The following is a 22,168-nucleotide window of genomic DNA, read 5'->3' as shown; positions in this document are numbered from 1 at the left end:
GCAAATTGGTATGGTGACAGAATAACACTTGAAAATTATGTTTATATATGTTATATACAGAGAAGTCAAAAAGGTGCTATACAAATGTATATTCTTTCCCAGGGTTCCTTTCATATAACCTGCAGTTTGTACATTAATACTGCGATTTCCTTGCTGCTTCAATGTTATACATCTTCCAGCTAATTTATGAAAGTTTAATATTAACATTGCTGTCAATTTAGCAACAGATAGCAATATATAACACTGGTAGTTAAAAGGATAAACAGATAAATAAAAGGTGCTCAGAGTAATTTTCCACACAGGGTGCGAAATGGGACTGAACTTGAGACAGAGATGGAATGAATATAATGTTAGGCTTTAGAAAAGTAAGAAATTAAACACTTAATTGAGGCCCAAAAAGTTATAATGAAAAGATAGCCTTGTTAAAGCAGCAATTACCTGTAAATACCGTAATTTTTTTCCATTCTATTGTACGGCAGATGGCAGATCTCCAGTCAATGTAATTATCCAAATTAAAAGTTGTTACTTTTTATATTTCTGTTTTCTTTCATTTATTTATTAAATTCTGGTGATTTTTCTCCTGCACGCCACCACTGGAGTAAAGGCAGAATTACAACATGACCAGTTTAAATGGGCAATTGCCATTTTAATATTGTCCAATGAAGCTGTTTCAGACATGTTATGACAGACCTTGGGAGCAGGTGGGACTTGAATGCAGGCCTCTTGATCCAGAGGTAGGGACATTACCACTGTGCCACACAAGTTCCCTCTTAAATCCAGGCTGTTACCAAGACTGGATAGGCTGGGATTTTTCTCCCCTGGAGCGTTGCAGCAGAGGGGTGGCCTTATAGAGCTTTATAAAATTATGAGCAGCATAGATATGGTGATTAAGCAAGGTCTTTTCTCCAGGGTAAGGGAGCCCAAAATTAGGTGGCATGGGTTTAAGGTGAGAGGGGAAAGATTTAAAACTGACCCGAAGAGTAATTTCTTCCATACAGAGGGTGTTGTGCGTATGGAATGAGCTGCCAGAGGAAGTGGGGGAGGTGGGTACAATTACAACATTTAAAGCCATTTGGACAGGTACATGGCTAGGAAAGGCATACGGACCAAATGGGACTAGTTCAGTTTAGGAAATCTGGTCAGCATGGACAAGTTAAGCCAAAGGGCCTTTTGCACACTGTAAGACTCTAAGACAGCACTCTACCACTGCACCACAAGATCCACTACAATTACCATTGTAAACAAGGTCAAAGCTCTTGTTGGCACATGACCCTAATATGTTACTGCTGCAGACTTGTGTCATATCCGATTCTGATGTTTTAATGCTGGCTGGTCTGTCCAGTTTCTTCTTATACCCTTTCTGCAGTGGGTTTGATACAACTGAGCAAGTCGCTTGGCCATTTCAGAGGGCTGTTGTGTCTAACCACATCATTGTACAATTACTATTACCGTTGTTGCATCTGAAGTGACACTAACACTCTGATCACGTAAGGACAGCTGGTTCCTTTCTCTAAATGCTATTACTCAAACAGATAAGCATTTTCCTTAAAAAAACCTAATTGCTCCATGGCCCTCATTACTGGCATTAGCTTTGTTTTATGGATAGGATTAGTATTCACGTGTCTCAAGACTTGCCAAATTAAAAGGCATTTTTCCTGGACTGAATGAGAAGCGACCAGGTTTGGACATTAGTTTCAGACAACATAGAAGAGCTGACACAAACACGATGGGCCAAATTGCCTCCTTGGGCAGTAGAGACCTCTGTGACTCAATGACAGGGCAGAGACAAATAGTGGGAGTGTAAAACTGGAAATTTGAAAAATTTAAGCGAGCTTTATGTATAGTTAGGGGATGTGCATGAATTACTGTCAAAATAAAAAAAGAGTGTAAAACTTGACATACGAGAACTGGCTATTGAACCCCAAACGATTACTACAGACAGGCAAATCAACAGTTTGAAAGTTAATTTAATGTTTACATATTCTTAAAAATTGTAAGAAAAATTGTTTATTATAATCTGTCAGGAAAGGTCACATTAATCACATCACAGCTTGGTCTCTGATTTAAGATCATTAATGTGCAGCAGGAAAATCTATCCAGTTGTCTATAACCAGCTGAGCAATTGCATTGCGGTTTGACAACAGAGTGAGACAATCCAATCTCTACTGCTCCCCTCAGCAATACTAAAGCTGGTCGAAACCAGCTCTAAGCAGTCTACTCAGTTACCTGTCAAATTAACCTCTAACACTGCTCATTAGCGAGTTAATCCCAACCACACAAGTCAATGATAGAGCATATGATTGATAACAGCTCCCACTTTGAGTGGGTGACAATGCTCTGGACAGACAGTAGGCAATGTCAAACATTTATGACCCCTCGGAGGGGTGGCATTCTCCTTTCTGTTTATTCCATCACATGGTGGCACAGCATTAAACCTGCTCTGGAACAGGAACAATGGCAAAAATGAGCATCTGGCCTTTTTGGGTCTCACTCCAAGCACACGGCATGTGGAACACAGTTCAACTCCATCAGAATTTACGCTGCATCGTGAAGTGGGATTTCCCCTCCAAGGGAAGGTGCAGGAGAAACAGAACACTCAACCCATTTCCCTCAAGTACAGCAGGATGATTTCCTGGGTTTAGAATTCATACTTTGTTTCAGGTCCACGGTGTCAGAGGATTTCACTGGCTTCTTCGTAATGCCAGCTATCACCAGATCAAAAATGGTCTCGAAGAGCAGATCGACATTGTAGCCCGTCTTGGCACTGGTTTCAAAACACATTTTCTCTGCCAGTGGGAAATCCTTTTCATCTAGCATCTTGTATTTAAGGAGTTGCTTATAGAGATTAATTGCATCCTCTTTGAAGACCTGTTTGTTGGCTCTGGGAGCAGGAGATGTTGGAACTGGTCCCTGGGTGTCATCAGTCTCCACACAGTCATCGGTCAGGTCACATTTATTGCCCACCACAGCAAAGATGCAGTCTGGCTGAGCAGTGTCAGTCAGGCTGAGAAACCGCTCCTCCAGCTCCCGCAGACTCTGGCGGTTCGTCACATCGTAAGTGAGGATCACAGCAGCTGCTCCTCGACAGTACATGGAGCCCAATCCATGAAACTGCTCCCGTCCTGACAAAATAAGACAAAGCATCAGAAGAGCTGTAACACAGCACATGGTTAAGGCCACTTTCGGGATACCGCATCCCATTCTGCTCTCCCTGCTATAGCAAAGATGTTGTCAAACGCGAGGGGGTTCCAAAAAGATTTACAAGGATATTGCTGGAGTGGAGGGATTGAGCTATAGGGAGGAGCTGAATAGGCTGGGGCTATTTTCCCTGGAGTGTCAGAGGCTGAGAGGTGACATTGTACAGATTTATAAAATCATGAGGGGCTAGGATCGGGTGAATTATCAAGGTGTTTTCCCCAGGGTAGGGGAGTCCAGCACGAGAGAGGAAAGATTGAAAAAAGGGGCCACTTTTACATGCCGAGAGTAGCGCACGTATGGAATGGGTTGCCCAGAGGTGGCAGAGGTGGGTACAATTACAACATTCAAAAGGCATCTTGCGGCATGCATAGGATGGATTGAGGGAGATCTGGGCCAAAATGCAGGCAAATGAAACTAGATTAATCCAGGATATCTGGTTGGCATGGACAAGTTAAACTGAAGTGTCAGTTTTAATGCTGTACAGCTCTATAACTCTAAGAGCTGGCTCACTCCACACTCAGAATCCCACCGTTTATATCAGCTGGGCTGGTAGAAAATTCAACTAACCTATTGGCTGAAATATTAAACCCAGAACCTGCCTGGTGGATATAAGAGATCCTGTGGATACTATTTTGAGGAAGAGATCACGAATATTTATCCCACAACCAACATCAAATAATGTGATTTGTTGCATTGCAGTTTATGGAACCTTGTGGTGTACAGGCAAGCTGCCATCTTTCCTATATTGCAAAAGGGAATACACTTCAAATGACGCTGTAATTGGCAGTCTGGGGCTTTGGGATATCCTGAGGTTGTGAAATGTACAAAAGCAATGCAAGCTTTTCCTTCTCTACCGTCCAGGTCCAAGCCAACAGGAGGTAAGTAGCAGATACAGCGCTCACTACAAGCCGTGTGAGAGCCAACGCCATTATTCCACTGCCAATAGCCTGACCCCTGGCATTCTATCTTCCTGCTCAGATTGGGAAGAGCTGTCTTTGCAGCCACACATGATACACACCCCCCAGCTCACCTCCATCCAATCCCTCTCACCCCTGCCAATGGCACCTTACTCTGGCCAGTTTTTAAAACAGGCACCACTTACTGGAAATTCTCAAACAACTTCCAGGCAACACTTTCAGTAGCTGCCAAGTCTGGGCTCTGGCTTTTTCAAACTGTGAAATGAAAAAGATCCATTGTGCCACACAGAGGTAAAATTTATCTTGCCTTGTGCATACGAGATTAGGACTAATCGAGGTGCTGAAGAGGATTAAGTGATTCAGTTGACTCGGTGAAGAGTAACTATTTCCTTTTTTTGGATGGAGGGTGAGTCTAGAAATTTAAAATCAGAGCCAAGCTTTTCAGGTTTGTGCTTAGAAAGCACTCATTCACAAAGGGAGATGGAAATCTGAAAATTGCCGAAAGAAAGTACAGAAGTTCACGATGGGAGATGGACAGCATTTATCAATTTCAAAACTGATTGTTATATTGATTATTTTTAGTCCAAGAATCCAAGTGACTTAATACAATGAACATACAGATCAATCTTAAAATTCACTGAAGGGTCCTTGGCTTCCTACTCATTCAACTGGAAGTGAAACTAGATATGTATTGCAATTTTTTTTTAGAAATGAGAACAAAAATGATACAAAACATGAATTATAAGAACATGCTCAGGGAGAGACAGACCATTTCCAGTACATGGTTTCAATTGATCATATGCTCAGTGACTGATACTCATTTCTTTTCCCACACTCATTACTTGAAAACAATTCATTGCTTCACCCAACGGACTTTAAATCTCTTTTTTAAAAAAAGGGCAAATATTTTGCAAAATGCTGATGTTGAACCGTTTGTCTGTTGACATTTACACAAGAAAGCTTTGGAACAAGTCAAAAAATGTCAGTGCCAAATCTCGTTTCCTTATCAGGATGTGGAAGTTTCAATTTATTCAAAAACTTGGCAAACTTGCTTGAGTTTTAAAGATAGTTTGGGATGATGTCCATACATCTGGTTTATGACCTTTGTGTACTGATTTTTCCACTATGCCTTTCTCTCCAAGTTTTGTTTTCTTACCATAGATAGTATTTTTTGACCTCTATCCATCTGTTGGACAGTCTTTCCTGAGTGGACCTCTACCTAAAGAGTACCTATTCTCTGTCCCCAGTCATCTTCTGTATCATAAAGGCCCTTTCCTTGGTATACAAAACCTGAACCTTTTGTCTAGAAGTGTTTCCAAGGTGACACAAAGATTATTCCCAAAATGTGTTAAATAAAGTGTCAATGCTGGATTCTAAATTTAAAAAGTTTCAAGACATACGTGCTCAGCAAAAAGTTGTTTTCCCGTTTTTCAAGAATTTAGACTCTTGAATCTATCTTTAGCCTGCAAGAAGCCAGTCAATCTCTGCTTTGTATGACTTGGCAGAAAATCAGAGCGCCTTTTGAACTGTCAGCTCTTGCAAAACTTCCCAGTAGTGTCTGCAACTTCTCTAAGCTGGAAGAAATATCACGGCATCCATCCACCACCACCAACTACATTCAAACACCCCAGGCCCTTTTGCTTTTTTCTACCCCCCCCCCCAAACCTGGGCAACAATCCAATATTTTTCAGGAGGTAAGCTAAAGATGGAGAGCTGCAATGACCTTAAAGATCAATTTCAATGCAAACATTACTCTCGTTAATTTCAACCAGATGAAAGGTCAAAAGATCCAACAACAAAAGCATTTCAGAAAACATGAAATAAAACATGTTCTTTTAAAGTAAACATGCCAAGAATATTTCAAAGCTGAAAATGCCTTTTAAAAAAAGCTAAAGTATTGCAAATGCTTTCCACTGACTTCCAAACCATTGCTGGGAAAAGCAGAATGTAAGCTACAGAGTATTGAGCTGAAAGATTGTACAGAAAGTGGATCTGTGAAATATAGGCAGCGTAAGTCCCTTCCAAGATGGGAATCAGCAGATTAGACTCTGGATTCATTGGAGCAATGTTGACATATTTCCACAGAATAACTTATCTTGAGGTACATCACAGGGAACAACTTTCAAACATCCAGCATGGAGAAGAATTAAACCAGGTGGCAGCAAATTTGGTTCCAGAGGTAAGTTCAAAGGAGCATTTGGAGGAGGAGAGGTGGTTAAATTTCAAGAGTTTAGAGCCAAGGAAACTGAAGGCAAAGCCACTAATGGCTGGGTCAAATCAAAGGCACTCCAGAGACCCAGGGCTAGGGGAGGCAGAGACCTGGGTGTTGTAATGGACGTGAAAACAAGAATAAGAACTCCAAATAAAGTTTGAGGGACAACAGCCAATAAAGGTCAGTGAGTCCTGGAGTTAATCTCTGACTGTTTCAGGCAAAACAGAACTCTGAAATCACAGATGTATGCCTGAAACAGGAGGTAGTCTCAGCATGGGATAGCTGCCTTGGAATTTTGTGTTGAGACATAAATCATGGGGTTTTTATAGCATTTCCATCAGTAGAAAGCACATGATGAAGACCCTCAATACACAGTCCAATAATGAGATTCTTTTTAAACAAAAGTCGTCTTTTAAGTGGAAGTGTTGGAGGTGGTGCAAATTAACCACTTCCTGCTGTTCATTGCCACTATCCCAGAACTATTTTCTGAGGGAGGGTCCTGAACCAAAACATGGACTTTCCTGCTCCTCTGATGCTGCCTGGCCTGTTGTGCTCCTCTGGCTGTTATCTCTGACTCCAGCATCTGTAGTTCTTACTATCCCAGAACTAGACTGGTACCTTCAGAGAAACCCACTCTTCAGACAGTCAATCAAAACAGGTTCTCAGAATAACCTAAATGCTAGCTCACTGATGCCAAGTCTTGAAATCCAACTGAGAACAGGAATGGAAAGGTTCACCTTGTCGAGAGACAGACTAACCTCCCCACCACCCCCCAACTGTGTTTCTCCAGGTTTAATGAGATAGTTACATACAATGTGCCTTTGACATGGAAGAAGGACAAGTCTGGGCTCTAATGGAAGACTTTTCACCTGTTGGATATGGGTAGTTGCAGCAACACGCAAAAGAATCTTAACATCATCAAGAATCAAGCAGCCTATTTCAGCATCACCCCATGTACAAACTTCAACATTCACTCCCACCACCTCTGAAGAAAAGTAGCATCGGTGTGTACTATCTACCAATGCAATGCAGAAATTCACCAAGGCTCCTTCAACGACATCTTCCAAACCCACAGCCACTTCCATCTGGAAGGATGGGGCAGGCAACGCTTGGAACAGCACCAGCTGCCAGTCCCGTCCAAGCAACTCACCATCCTGAACTGGAAATGTGTCACCATTCTGTCGCTGGGTCAAAACCCTGGAACTCGCTTCCTAATGACATCGTGAATGTGTGTACACTCTGAACTGCTGCGGTTCATGAAGGCAGCTCACCCCCACCTTCTCAAGGGCAACAAGGGATGGGTAATAAATCCCTTGAGCGAACGGAGAAAATAATTATGATGACCCAGTCTCTCAATGGCACACCTCCTGGTTGACTGCAAACATCACCAACCATAGCCAACTCGTGTGGTGAAGTTCCAGGTTTCAACCCTCCATGGAAAACTTGGACAACCTTCAGCCCCTTGGGAAAAGTGGTCTCTTGTTCCACCAGTGTGACTGGAGTTTAATTTGTGGCTGTGGCAAAGTTTGACCATCACCCACACAGTGAATTGTGAGACTCATTCCTTATTGATGAAGCAACTGAAGATGGTCAGACCCAGGACACTTCTGTGAGAAACTCTTGCGGCAATATCCTGTAGCTGAGATGACTGGCCTCCAATAACCACAACCGTCTTCCCTTTTTGCTCATTTTGACTCCAATGAGTGGAGACTTTTCCCTGTACTTCCCATAAATTGCAGTTTCCCTAGCGCTCCTTGATGACACACTTAGTCCCTGCAAGAAAGCATCGCACAAACTGAGGTATGGTGTGACATCAAGGCAGCATTTGACTATCAATTTGGATTGGTTCATGGGATTTGGGGCAGGGGGAGGTGGGGCTCATCCAGCATCATTAGGACCATTGTAACCAATGACAGGAACAAACTTGTTCCACCAACTTTCAGGGACAAAAGAGTAAACTGCAGAAGCTGGAATCCAAGGGAGACAAACAGGAGGCTGGGAGAACACAGCGGGCCAGGCAGCATCTGGAGGAAAGGGACAGTCAACATTTGGGGAATTTCAGGTATCTTCAGTCCTGAAGAAGGGTAATACCTAAAACGTTGACTGCTTTTATCCTCCAGATGCTGCCCGGCCTGCTGCGTTCTTCCAGCCTCCTGTTTGTCCACCAATTTTAATTCACCATGTCTAAAACAGTGGGCTCTAAAATCAATCACAATTAATCTCCAACTATTACAGGGCTTAGCAGTTAAGACAGGAAAAGATCACACATTAAAACTAATCCCAAATTCAAATGTCAATGTGATCAACCTTTAGTTAAACTGAAGATTGTGTTAGAACAGAACTTGAGAACCAAATCAAACATCAGCAAATACGAAGTTCAAGGCATCAATTTGAACTGGAAAATTAAAATCATACAGAATATTAAACTGATGAGTACTGTTTCACCAGAAGAAAGAGGAACAAGCGAGGCCATTCAGCTTCTTGAGCCATTCTGCCACTGTTAAATCACGATGATCGGTTTCTCAACTCTGTTTACCCAACCAGTACACTCTCGACAACTAAAATCTATCAATCTCAGGTTTAATTGACCACTTGCCTTAATAGTTTTTAAGGGAGAAGAGTTAAAGGCTTCTTCTACTCCTTGTCAAAGATGAGCTTCCAATATCTGATTCTGATATCACCCCTCAATGGCTACTGGCATAACATTCACAAAAGAGGAGGAAAGCAACAACAAACTGCCATTCCTAGATGTCACAGTAGAGCGAACAGCCAATGGGGAACTTCAAACCAGCGTCTACAGGAAAACAACACATACGGACCAAATACTGAACTACAGGAGCAACCATCCCAACACCCACAAACGAAGCTGCATTAGAACATTATTCCAACGAGCCACCACACACTGCAGCACAAAGGAACTACGCAGAGCAGAGGAAAATCACCTATACAGCATATTCAAAAAGAATGGGTACCCTATGAACACAGTCCGCCGATTTCTCAGCAACAAACCCAAACAAACAGACAAAACGGGCCCAGAAACCATAACCACTCTCCCCTACATCAAAGACATTTCCGAAATGACTGCCAGACTACTCGGACCCCTTGGCATCAGGGTAGCCCACAAACCCACCAACACACTAAAACAGCAGCTAATGAACTTAAAAGACCCTATACAGACAACAAGCAAAACGAACATCATCTACAAAATACCTTGCAAGAACTGTGACAAACACTACATTGGACAAACTGGCAGGAAGCTAGCCACCAGGATACATGAACATCAACTAGCCACAAAAAGACATGACCCACTATCACTAGTATCCTTACATACAGATGAGGAAGGACACCACTTTGATTGGGACAACACATCCATCCTAGGACAAGCCAAACAGAGACATGCACGAGAATTCCTAGAAGCATGGCATTCCAACCGGAACTCCATCAACAAACACATTGGCTCCAAATCAATCTACCACCCCCTGAGAAAAAGAACAGGAAATTATAATCACTAATGCAGGAAATGACATCACCAACCCAAGGAAACCTAAACAGATAAATAGAAAGTGGGACATAACACCAGTGCTTCATCAGAGGTCCACTGATGATGTTACCTAGAATGGTGACGAAACGTCTGGGAACGCACCTTCCTGCTCAGTGAACCAGATTACATCCGGAACAAAATAAAGACCCACTCTTTTGTGGACCGAGAAGAGGAGAGCGCAACTGTGTTGGAGGTGGAAGGAAGACGTCGGGTTGGCTGTGCACCCTTGCAACCGGTGGATCCTAATGCTGGCTTCGGTCTAATGCTGGTTCAGGGTAGCAGCCAACCTGCAACGATGGCTGCGGCGAGTGCTCGTGCCCCGGGTCGGGGGGTCCGGAACACCATCCACGTTTCCGTGAAGAAGGTGGATGAGGGTCCTGTTGGACTGTTGTGGGTTCACTGCTGCGGACATTTACTGCCTGCAGGATTTCCCCGATGTAACCTTCAGAAGTGTCAAGCTTTGCGAGCGCTTCCTGGAGGTTTTCAAGGAGAAAGGAGGTGAGGGCCCCCTCTCTGTACTGACCGCTGTCCCGCTGTTCGTGATGCCAGCGCAGAGGAGCCGTATGGTGACTGTACACATGTACAACCCGCATGTGCCAGCAGTTGATGTCCTGACCTTTCTTGGAAGGTATGTGAATGTGGAAGGGGACCTAACTGACATCACGGACCCCTTCGGGATCTGGGCCAGTAAGAGGCAGGTCAAGGTGATGCTGAGGACAGGCGCAGACGGGAACATCGTACACCCACCGTACAGCTTCGTGATCGGCAGGAGCAAGGGCTACCTGACCTACGCAGGGCAACCTAAAGTCTGCCATGCCTGTGGTAAGTCAGGTCATGTGGCAGCCGACTGCAAAGCCACCATCTGCAGGGAGGAGGGACACCTTGCAAAGGATTGCCCCCAAGAGAAAAGCTGCAACATTTGCGGGGAAGCGAGCCACCTCTATAGGGCATGCCCGCGGCGGGGGACCACCTACGCCCAGGTCGCCGGCAGGGGCAATATGGGGCAAGCCCCCCCCCCCCGAGAGGAGAGGAAGGCACCAGGGCCCTGCAAGTACCCCCCTAATGTGCAGGAGGGCCAGGTCGTGCAGGAGAGACCAGCCGCGCAGTATGGACTCGAGGCCAGCAAAGCGCCCCTGCAGGTTCCCCTCCCCACCCCCCTGACAACCCAGAGTCAATGGAGGAGGCGACAGGTGACCCAGGGGAGTGGACAACAGTCTGGAAAGCAAGGAGGAAGGCACGCCGACGAGCCCAGGCACCGCAACCATCAGGCGGGACGAGGCAGCTACAGGGGGGCTGTAAGAGCTCCTCTGACGAGGGAGATTCTGAGGAGGCCCGCCCAAAGCAGAGGCTAAAGATCTCAAGGGAGAAGGAAAGCAGCACCCCGCTTCCAGGTGACGGGAGGCGTCCTGAGGCTCCCTCCGACACCCAGCCACACGCCACTGGGGCCCTGAAGGACCCCCCGGAACTTTCAGGCAGGAAGGAGGAAACAGCGCATCCCCAGCCTGACCTAGAGCTGGACTCTCCTACCTCCGTACCCCACCGACGGGGGGATGCCACCCGAAAGGTTTCCTGAGCCCGGAGAGCATCCAGCAGTTAGCCCAGGCAATGGGCATGAAGGGACAGATGGAGGGGCTGGACCTTGGACTTGGGGAGGGTACTGCGGTCACTGCCCACAATGGGGGTACGAATTGCGAGCATTAATGTGCGCAGCGTCAAGTCCACCACAAGATGTGTGTCCACGTTGGCCTACCTGACCACCATCAAGGCGGACCTCCTGTTTCTGTAGGAGTGCAGGATACCGCACCTCGGCAGGTACGGGAAACAGTTGGGCGCCTGGACCTGTGGGCCTTCAATGTGGTCGGGGGTAACGACTGTCGCTCCTCGGGCCTGGCTATTCTGCTGCGGGGGCGCAACTTCACCATCTCTCAAGTTCAGGAGGTGGTGGGGGCCGCCTCCTAGTGGCTGACATCACCTACAGGAACGCTCCCCTGAGGCTGATCAACGTGTACGCCCCAGTGGTACGGAGTGAGCGGTTGGACGTCCTGCAGCGGCTTCCACCCCTGCTGGCTACGTCCAGGCCGGTCATCCTGGGCGGAGACTTCAACTGCGTCATTGATGCAGATGGAAGATCCGGCGTGGGGACAGCGGGTGGAGGGAGTCAACTGGACGTCACGTCCAGATTCCTGATGGGCACGGTGAAGGACGCCAAGCTGCTCGACGTCTTCAGCACCCCTGCAGACAGAGCGCAGCGGAGGTACACCTGGTCGCGGCCAGACGGGTCTATCCGCTCAAGGACAGACTTCCTGTTTGTGTCACGGGCATTCTCGATCAGGTCCACTGGTGTCGAGCCGGTGTTCTTCTCTGATCACTGCCTCCTGCTGGCCGACTGTCACTTACAGGACGACCAGCCGGCCGACAAGGGTACGTGGAAGCTCAACACAACTCTGTTGACCCCAGAGACGTCGAGGAGCTTAAGAGGGAGTACACTGGTTGGAGACAGTGAAGGGAACATCAAGAGGTTCTTTGTCCTCAAGGGTGTTCGGAAAGCGAGGGGGGAGCGGGGAAAGCTGTCGCAACTCCAGAAAAGGGTGCAGAACCTGCTCCTTCTGCAGTTGATGGGGGTCGATATCACGGAGGACCTCTGCGAGGTGAGGGGCCAGCAAGCCTCGCTCTTCGCCGCGGAGGCCTCCAGGATAATCTTCCGGTCCAGGGTCCGCTCCGTGGAGCAGGACGAGACGTGCTCGCGTTTCTTCTTTCAGAAGGTGCACAAAGAGAGCTCCGTGCTTAGCCAGCTGAAGGAGGACGACGGCTCGGTGACGTCGTCTTGGCCCGACATTTTGAGGATCAGCAGATCCTTCTATGCCGGACTGTACGACACAAAGCCCACCAACAGCACGGCCTCCGAGTCGTTCTTGTCGTCTATCATGGAGGTCTTAGACGACGGCACGAGGGAGTGGCTGGACTGGCCGATATCCCTGGACGAGCTGACCAGAGCCCTCAAGTTCTTGGAGAGGAATAAGACTCCCGGGAGCGACGGCTTACCGGTCGAGCTATATTCCGCTCTGTGGGACCTGGTCGGCCAGGACCTGCTGGAGGTGTACGATAGTGCGCTTCGGGCAGGGGAAATGTGCAAGTCCATGAGGAAGGGCATCATCACCCTCATTTACAAGAGGAAGGGGGAGAGGGAAGAAATTAAGAATTGGCGTCCCATTTCACTATTGAACGTGGACTACAAAATCCTGGCCAAGGTCATTGCCAACCGGGTCAGGTCTGTCCTGGAGTCAGTGATTCACCCTGACCAAACTTGTGCTGTGTCGGGCAGGAAGATCGCTTTGAGCCTCACGCTCATCAGGAATACGATCGCCTACGTGCAGGACAGGCAGGTGGACACCTGCCTCATCAGACTGGACCAGGAGGTGGCCTTCGACAGGGTGTCTCATGCTTACATGAGGGACGTCCTCTCCAAATTGGGGTTCGGGGAGGGCATCCGCAATTGGATCCGGCTGCTCTACACCAACATTGTTAGTGCAGTCTCGATCAGTGGGTGGGAATCGGACAGTTTTCCCGTCAGATCTGGAGTCAGGCAGGGCTGCTCGATCTCTCCTGCCTTGTTCGTGTGCTGTGTGGAGCCCTTCGCCACATCCATCAGGAAGGACGCAAGCCTGAAGGGCGTGACTATCCCAGGCAGCGGAGGCCTTCAGGTCGAGACCTCCCTGTACATGGATGATGTCGCCATCTTCTGCACCAATCGTCAGTCGGTGAGTAGGCTGTTGGACATCTGCAGCCAGTTTGAACTGGCCTCGGGTGCCAAAGTCAATAGGGGTAAGAGCGAGGTCATGTTCTTCGGGAACTGGGACGACCGCTCCTTCATCCCCTTCACCGTCAGGACAGACTACCTGAAGTGCTGGGTGTTTGGTTCGGTGGAGCTGGGGCATGCACTAAGACTTGGGAGGAGCGTATCACCAAACTGAAGCAGAAGCTGGGCAGGTGGACGCTCCGGTCCCTCTCCATCACGGGTAAGAACCTGGTTGTCAGGTGCGAGGGGCTTTCGGTACTGTTGTATGTGGTGCAGGCCTGGCCTATTCCCTGGACCTGCGCCGCTGAGGTCACCCAGGCCATCTTCCACTTCATTTGGGGATCGAGGATGGACCAGGTCCGCAGGGACACCATGTACAAAGACCTGGAAAATGGGGGAAAAGAGCGTACCGAACGCCACCCTCGCCCTGATGGCTACCTTTGTGTGTGGCTGCATCAAGCTGTGCGTAGATCCTCAGTACGCAAACACCAAGTGTCACTACTTACTGAGGTTCTACCTGTCCCCGGTGTTGCGAAGGATGTGCCTGGCCTTATTGCCGCGGAATGCTCCGAGTAGTTGACCGTCCCGTACCACCTGTCCTTCGTGGAGAAATTTTTGAAAGGAAACACCTGTGACCACAAGGCCGTCAGGCAGTGGTCAGCATGTAGTATCCTCGAGACCCTTCGGGAAAAGGAGAGGGTGGATCCCGTCGTGTGGTTCCCCACGCAGACTGCCAAAGTCGTTTGGCAGAATGCCTCATCGCCAGAACTTTCAAACAAGCACAAGGACATTGCTTGACTGGTGGTGAGAGGGGCTTTGCCAGTGAGATCCTTTATGCATGTCCGGAATCTCTGCGCCACTGCGCGCTGCCCTCGAGGTGGCTGCAGCGGGGAACAAGACTGTCGATCACCTCCTTCTGGAGTGTGCCTATGCGCAGGAGGTCTAGAGGGGGATGCAGTGGTATTTGTCAAGGTTCATCCCGAGCAGCTCCGTGACACGGGACTCCGTGCTCTACGGGCTGTTTCCAGGGACTCACACCGAGACCAACATCAACTGCGCCTGGAGGACCATCAATGCGGTGAAAGACGCTCTTTGGTCTGCCAGCTGAAAGAACTGACACCGACCAAGTGTTGCAGACTGGCGCACTCCAAGGTCCAGGGCTACGTGCTGAGGGACGCGCTAAAGCTTGGGGCAGCCGCCACCAAGGCGTGGTGGGGAAAGACCACCGTATGAAACCCCTTGTCCAGAATAGAAAAAGGGCCCTATCTGGTAACTGGGCCCAGCTGACACCTTTCTCAACTGGTCAGGGGGCCAACGGGGACTGTGCGGGGAGACAACCGCCAGGGTATTTTTCTTTGCTTTGTTTTTGCCTTTAGTTGGTGTACGTACCCCCTGGGTAACCCGGAGCGGCTTACATGACTGGGTAGGTGTATAAATTTTTTTTTGTACATTCTATGAATAAAGTATATTTTTTCAAATAAAAAAAAGTAAGATTGCTCAGCCTGAGCTACAAATCTTCTCAAACCTCGCTCTCACCCCTCAATGTTCTGGCTCTCATTTTAAGATTTTTGTCCCCTTGTTTTGGGTTGCCAACACAAAGAAATACTTTCTTCCTTTGTAACATCTCAGGTTCTTTAAGTCATCTCAAACGCTTCAATTAAATGAACCTTTAGACCTTCTCAACTGGAGGGAACAAGCCAGATCTGGGCCCTGGTAAAGTGTGGAGCTGGATGAACACAGCAGGCCAAGCAGCATCTTAGGCGCACAAAAGCCAACGTTTCGTGCCTAGACCCTTCATCAGAAATCCAACCCCACCACCTAAGACATTTTTCCATCCCCACCCTTGTCTGCTTTCCAGAGGGAGCACTCTCTCCGTGGCTCCCTTGTCCACTTCACACTCCCCTCCAACCCCACCACACCCAGCACTTTCCCTTGCAACCGCAGGAAGTGCTACACCTGTCCCCACACCTCCTGCCTCAACCCCATCCCACGCCCCAAGACGACTTTCCACATCAAGCAGATGTTCACTTGCACATCTGCCAATGTGGTATACTGCAGCATCTGTACCCGGTGTGGCTTCCTCTACAATCGGGGAAACCAAGCGGAGGCTTGGGAACCGCTTTGCAGAACACCTCCGCTCGGTTCGCAACAAACAACTGCACCTCCCAGTCGCAAACCATTTTAACTCCCCCTCCCATTCCCTAGACGACATGTCCATTATGGGCCTCCTGCAGTGCCACAACGATGCCACCCGAAGGTTGCAGGAACAGCAACTCATTCCGCTTGGGAACCCTGCAGCCCAATGGTATCAAAGTGGACTTCACCAGCTTCAAAACTTCCTCTCCCCCTATTGCATCCCAAAACCAGCCCAGCTCGTCCCTGCCTCCCTAACCTGTTCTTCCTCTCACCTGTCCCCTCCTCCCATCTCAAGCCATACCCCCATTTCCTACCTACTAATCTCATCCCACCCCCTTGATCTGTCCATCCTCCCCAGACTGACCTATCCCCTCCCTACTTGCCCACCTACACTCACCTCTACTGGCTCCATCCCCGCCCCTTTAACTTGTCTGTCTCCTCTCCACCTATCTTCTCCTCTATCCATCTTTGATCCACCTCCCCTTCTCTCCCTCCCCCTTTTCTGAAGAAGGGTCTAGGCCAAAAACGTCAGCTTTTGTGCTCCTCAGATGCTGCTTGGCCTGCTGTTCATCCAGCTCTACACTTTGTTATCTCAGATTCTCCAGCATCTGCAGTTCCCCTTATCTCAGGTCTGGGCCCTTATCATTTTGGTTAACTTGCGTTGCTCCCCCTCCAAAGCAACTCAATCATAATCTTTCCTGAGGTCCAGGACCCAATCGTACAAGGAATTTATTAAACTGTAACTTCCACCCCTTATTTATTTCAGCAACCAGGAGAATGTCTGTGTGGAGTTTGCACAGTCAACCGAGGGTGGAATTGAACCTGGTGCTGAGAGGCAGCAGTGCTAACCACTGAGCCACCGTACCTCCCTTGAACTGCATTTCTTTTCTCAAAAAAGCTGCGCCTAGTTTTTATTGAGGACTTGGACCCTAAATCTGTGCCTTTAGTTCCCAAGCACTCACTATTCAGAAAATTAGCTTTTATCTTCTATTACAGCAAAACGATATCAATCTGTGCAACTAATTAAACTGCACACATCGTAGCGATCCGAAGCTTCAGACATTCCCGACAAACTTCATAAGATTGGACCACGACAGTCTTGTGACCCTTAAATCGAACAAAGGCGCATTAAAAATAGTTGCAACTGCACTGCCTCAAGAGAGTCAGGAACATTGCACAATCAACATCCTATTCATGACTCAAAATAAAACCTCAATGTGTTTCACAACCGTCAAGCTAATGATGAGAGATTGCACAAAATATGCATTATTGCAAGTTGTAAAGTTGTATTTGAACAATGGCACGCATCAAATTCTCAGTGATAAGAAACTGAAAATTAGTAATGTTTCTCAGGTAAAACCTTCAATTCATCCTACATAATCCTCATTGTTATAACAACAATGAATTCTGGGGTAAAGAACAATGTAACAGGAATTTACTCGCAACTTATCCAACTGTAAATGCAAAAATTATTCTGTATGGTATTGACAATACAGAAGCAGGCCATTCAGCCCAACTGATTCAAGCTGGTGTATAGCCTCCTACCATCTCTCTTTTCTTCAGGCTGTTAACATATCTTTCTACTGGAAAAGTGCTGAAGAGATCAGGTCTTCACTGGGAATATGAATCTTTAGCTCTCCCCGCACAATTTCGTCACGTGTAATCTATCGAAATCAGTGATTCCTTAACAAGAGCAGAACATCTTTGAGCAAAAAGGGAAAAACTTCCATTTCCATAGTGCCCTTGAAATTCCTCAAAGTATATAACCAAATACAATAATTTGCACACAACCATTCTGGAGAGTTAGACTGGATTGTCTGTGTTGACAAAGTTAAATGGAAAGCAAGTATTTCCCTACTGGAATCTGCAAACAGATGAGATTTCCTTAACAATAGAGCCAGGTTATCAAGGATAATTTCAGCAAGATCTTCACACCAAGAGGAACAGAATTTCCAAACCCCCACCCCCACCCCGATGGGGACAAAAAGCAGATCTTTCAAAGCTGCTGTCAAATTTTGTTGGGTAAACATATTGAGAGATAAACAGTAAATGGAATTGGGATTCAAATCATCCACGATTTAATAGAATGTGGTTGCAACAGTCTCAAAGGGCTGAATGGGCTCCTCCTTTTTCTATATTCAAGACTGGGGACGGCTCAGCTCAATCTCACAGCTTATTGAGCAAAACACTGCACTGCAGCTGGCACAGGTAGGTATAGATAAAACAAAACCAGATAAACTAAGCACAATGCTCAGTCTGTACCCAGCTAATCTAATTCATTGGTTTTACATAATCTGGATCACAATTCACCTCAAAGACACATGTGCTTATCCAGAACTAAATAAATCAAGCACTTTACATGTGTACACATTACAATACTATGACTTTTGTCCTTTTTTCTTAAAAAAGAGAAAGGCTGAGACAGAGGTGCTGAGCAGTCTGCACAGAATTAATAAACAGCTTGTAATGCCTTGGGTTCTTTGTTGAAAAGTAGGAATAAAAGCAGCCTAAATGGATGGTGTCAAGCTCCCAGGATTTCTCTTTAGTTTTAACTTTCTGCTGTTGCTGGGGTCTTGAAACTGGATGTGGAAGGCTCTTATTCCTCTTTCTGTTACAGCTAAAAGCTGGGGGTCTCTTCCTGCCCCTTGTCTCACGTGCAATTCAATCTGTTTTAGTGAATTTTCCTTTAGCAAGGGTATGTTTCATAGTGTCATACAGGCCTACAGCACGGAGACAGGCCCTTTGGCCCAAACTGGTCCATGAAATGTCCAAACACGCTAACCCCCATTTCCCTGCAATTGGCCCATATCCTTCTAAACTTTTCCTATCCATGTATTTGTCCAAATGCCTTTTAAATGTTGTTAATGTACCTGCCTCACCCACTTCAGTTGGCAGCTCATTCCATGTACATACAACCCGAGTAAAAAAAAAATTACCCTTCAGGTTCTCATGTATTCTTTCCCCGCCTACCTTAAACTGATGCCCTCTAGTTCTCGATTCCCCAACCCTGGGAAAAAGACAGTGCATTCACCCTATCCATGCCTCTCATGATCTTATACACTTCTATAAGACCACCCTGCCTCAGTCACCATGATTTAATAGAATGTGGTTGCAAAGGGCTGAATGGGTTCTTTCCTTTTCTATATTCAAGACTGGGGAGGGGAGGGCTCTGAAGCTCTAAAGAAAAAAAAAAGTGTCTTAGCTTGTCCAACCCTCCCTATAACTCAGTTTCCTTGAATCCTGGCAAAATCTTTGTAAATTTCTTCTGCACTCTTTCCAGATTTTTAACATTCTTCCTATAGTAGGGTGGCCAAAACTGAACACAATACTCCGAGTGTTGCCTAATCAACATCACGTACAACTGCTTCATAACTTTTCAACTTCTATACTCGATATCCTGACTGATGAAGGCCCGTGTGCCAAAAGCCATTCTACACTGCCCTGTCTACCAGTGACTCCACTCTCAGAGATCCGTGCACCTGAACTCCAAGGAATGTTACTACATCAGAACAGTTACTGTTAAGTAGTTAAATAATCCATTATTCTGTTAAGTCTTTCAACAGACTTAAGCTACTCAAATTCTCTCTTTTGTTGCAATTTAACTGTAGTGCATGAATAAAGCATGTTTTGCTTCAAGATGGTAGTTTGGCCAATCAAATTGTATCTGGAACATTAACAACTGCACTTGCTTTTAAAATAAGAAAAAGTGTGTCTATTCTAGCTTCTTAACATATTTCGAAGAGAAGAGGTGGGGGGGGGGGGGGAAGAATGGTGATATCAGAACTGAGAACTGCTAACTACAAAGAAAGATTAGCGGCAAAGTAAGGTCGCTCAATTGTTCGCACGGCTGGCTCAAAGCGCCAGGGACCCAGGTTCAATTCCACCCTCGGCTGATCACGTGTGGAGTCTGCACATTCTCTCCATATCTGCGTGAGTTTCTGCTGGGTACTCCAGTTTCCTCCCACAGTCCAAACAAGTAGGGGTTAGGTGGATTGGCCAGACTAAATTACCCACAGTATCCAGGGATGTGCAGGAAAGGTTGATTAGCCATGGAGAATGCAGGGATAGGGTAAAGGGTGGGTCGCTCTTGGAGGATTGATATGGACTCGATTGGCTGAATGGCCTGTTTCCACAGTGTAGGGTTTCTATGATTGAACAGTTTGGGACTTCTCTTGGAGTTTGAGCAATGATCTGTTTGTAGGCTTAAGATTATGAAGGAGTTTTATAGGATAGAAATAAGATTACTTAGAATTTCACAGAAATCCAAAGGATTCAGAAGTGTCTTTACTCAAAGAGTGGTGAGAACATGGAACTACAGATAGGGAAAACTAAGTGCTTTCAAAGTAAAGTATGAAGTGAGAAAGGATCAGATGAATATTGCGAAAAATAAAGATGAACTAGAATGAGAAGCAGCTTAAACAGAGCATAAACACTGGCACGAATTTGATGGGCTGAATGGCCTGCTTCTATATTAGCTAATGATCTGCTGAGTCAGTTCACCAAGATGGACATGGCACCTATTTGAAAGGCAAATAATAGATTGCTCTGTTTAAATTCCTGAAATAGCAGAACTGATGGACAAGGAGAGGTTGAATCAATTAGAATAATATTCACTGGAGTTTAGAAGAATGAAGGGGTGAGCTCGATCTCATACCAGCTGATAAAACGCTAACAGGACAAGACAGGATAAGTGAGGAAGGATATCCCCAGTGATGCAGGTGTTCTTAACCAGGAGTCACAGTTTAAGGAAACAGGGGAAACCATTTAGAACTGAGAGGAAGAGATCTTTCTTTGGCCAGAGAGTGGTGAGCCTATGGAATTCACTACTAAAGAATGCAGTCAAGGCAAAACATTGTATGATTTCAAGGAGGAGTTGGATATAGAACTTGGGGCTAAACGGAGTCAAGGAATGTGAGAGAAAGGCAGAACAAGTTATTGAGTTGGACTATCAGATATGATCAAAACGAATGGCACAGCCGAACTGAAGGGCCGAATAGCCTGTTCCAACTTCTATGTTTCTAGCTCAGTTTCTTAATAATTTGAGAAATGGAGGCTGTCACAATGATCACGCCTTTAATTAAGAATTAGTGTTGGATCTAGAATTCCATAGGCTGATAATGGGTCGTTTTGTGAGCAATTTATATTTGCATAATTCCTTTATCATATGAAAAGACTGCAAGTTATTTAATCAGAGCGATGAAACAAAATTTCCCACCAAGTGAGAAAGAGATATTAGGGCTGGTGGCACAGCCAACAATGGCAGAGTTATTACAATTAGGAATAATCTAGAGCTTGGAATTGGGAGATCACATATCTCAAAGGGTTTTGGGTTGCAGGGGATAAAAATAGGGAGGGCAAGCATAGCGAGGGATTTGAAAACAAGGAATAGAATTTTGAAATGGGCAAGAAGCATGAAATTACATTAAAAATTTCTGATTTAAAAAATTCTTTTTCCAATCTTGCTTACTATGGTCTGCCTGTGCTGCTTGTAAACAAAGCTTTTCACTGTACTCAAGTACACATGATGATAAATCAAATCTAGAAGCAAACGTTTTTGAAAGTATGTGTAAAGAGAGAAAGTGGCACTAATTACCTACATTCAGCTTATGGACCTGGCTCACGCAAATATTCACAGTAGATTGTGCAGCTGGAAGAGGTTAGAGAGGAAGCAAATAAGTGACTAATTTCTGGTATCTGAATTAAAATCCTTTAGAGTGAAGGGATGGCGTAGTATACAGTACTCCACTGAACAAAAGATCCAGTAAAGATGGGCACTGATCTACACTAGCAATACCTTCATTTAAAAATTCAGCCTAAACCTCTTTGCCCCTCTCTCAGTCTTTGAGGCATTCCTGAAATTCTACCTCTTTAGCCAAGCTTTTGAACATCAGACCTAATATTTTGTCAGAGTGCCATACTATATTTCACAATGCTCCTGTGAAGCAACGTGACATGTTTTGTGTTAAAGACACCGTGTAAACTATTGTTGTTGCTCATGCCTCCAGCTTTTGCCAAGGTGTCATGAATCAAGTGTACCCATTAGCAGGTTTCATTCTGCAGGATCTTATTAAACATGAAGAGTGTTGTTAAGGTCAGAGACCGATCAGGCTTTTTTGGAGATTAAGGGAATCAAGGCTTACGAAGGTACTTCCCAAAGATGTAGCTGTCGGAGATGAAGAGTCGATGCCAGGAGAAGCATCGGGCAAACCAAAAAGTTAGGCATTGACCTGGTAAAGTTATAACACAAGACTACTTGCATGCCAAAGAGGAGGTACCCAGACATAGTTGTCAAAAATAAGAGCAGAACTATTCCAACTCGAGGACAAAAATTGCCCTATTAGTCTACTCATGATCAAAGTAATAGAATA

The 22,168-nt window shown here is 46.1% G+C and overlaps 1 protein-coding gene across 1 annotated transcript in view; it reads right to left on the bottom strand.

Annotated features, from left to right (window-relative positions):
* Positions 1-1,949: 1,949 nt before the first annotated feature.
* Positions 1,950-22,168, bottom strand: part of rab20 (RAB20, member RAS oncogene family) — a 35,915-nt gene continuing 15,696 nt past the window's right edge. The window contains exon 2 of the mRNA XM_059646919.1: positions 1,950-3,122. Within this exon, the coding sequence (XP_059502902.1) occupies positions 2,611-3,122 (512 nt within the window). The 3' untranslated portion in view covers positions 1,950-2,610. The remainder of the gene's footprint in view (positions 3,123-22,168) is intronic.

Source organism: Stegostoma tigrinum, chromosome 6, assembly GCF_030684315.1.
Source record: "Stegostoma tigrinum isolate sSteTig4 chromosome 6, sSteTig4.hap1, whole genome shotgun sequence".
Lineage (NCBI taxonomy): Eukaryota > Metazoa > Chordata > Chondrichthyes > Orectolobiformes > Stegostomatidae > Stegostoma > Stegostoma tigrinum.
This window is presented reverse-complemented; position numbering and strand designations above follow the sequence as displayed.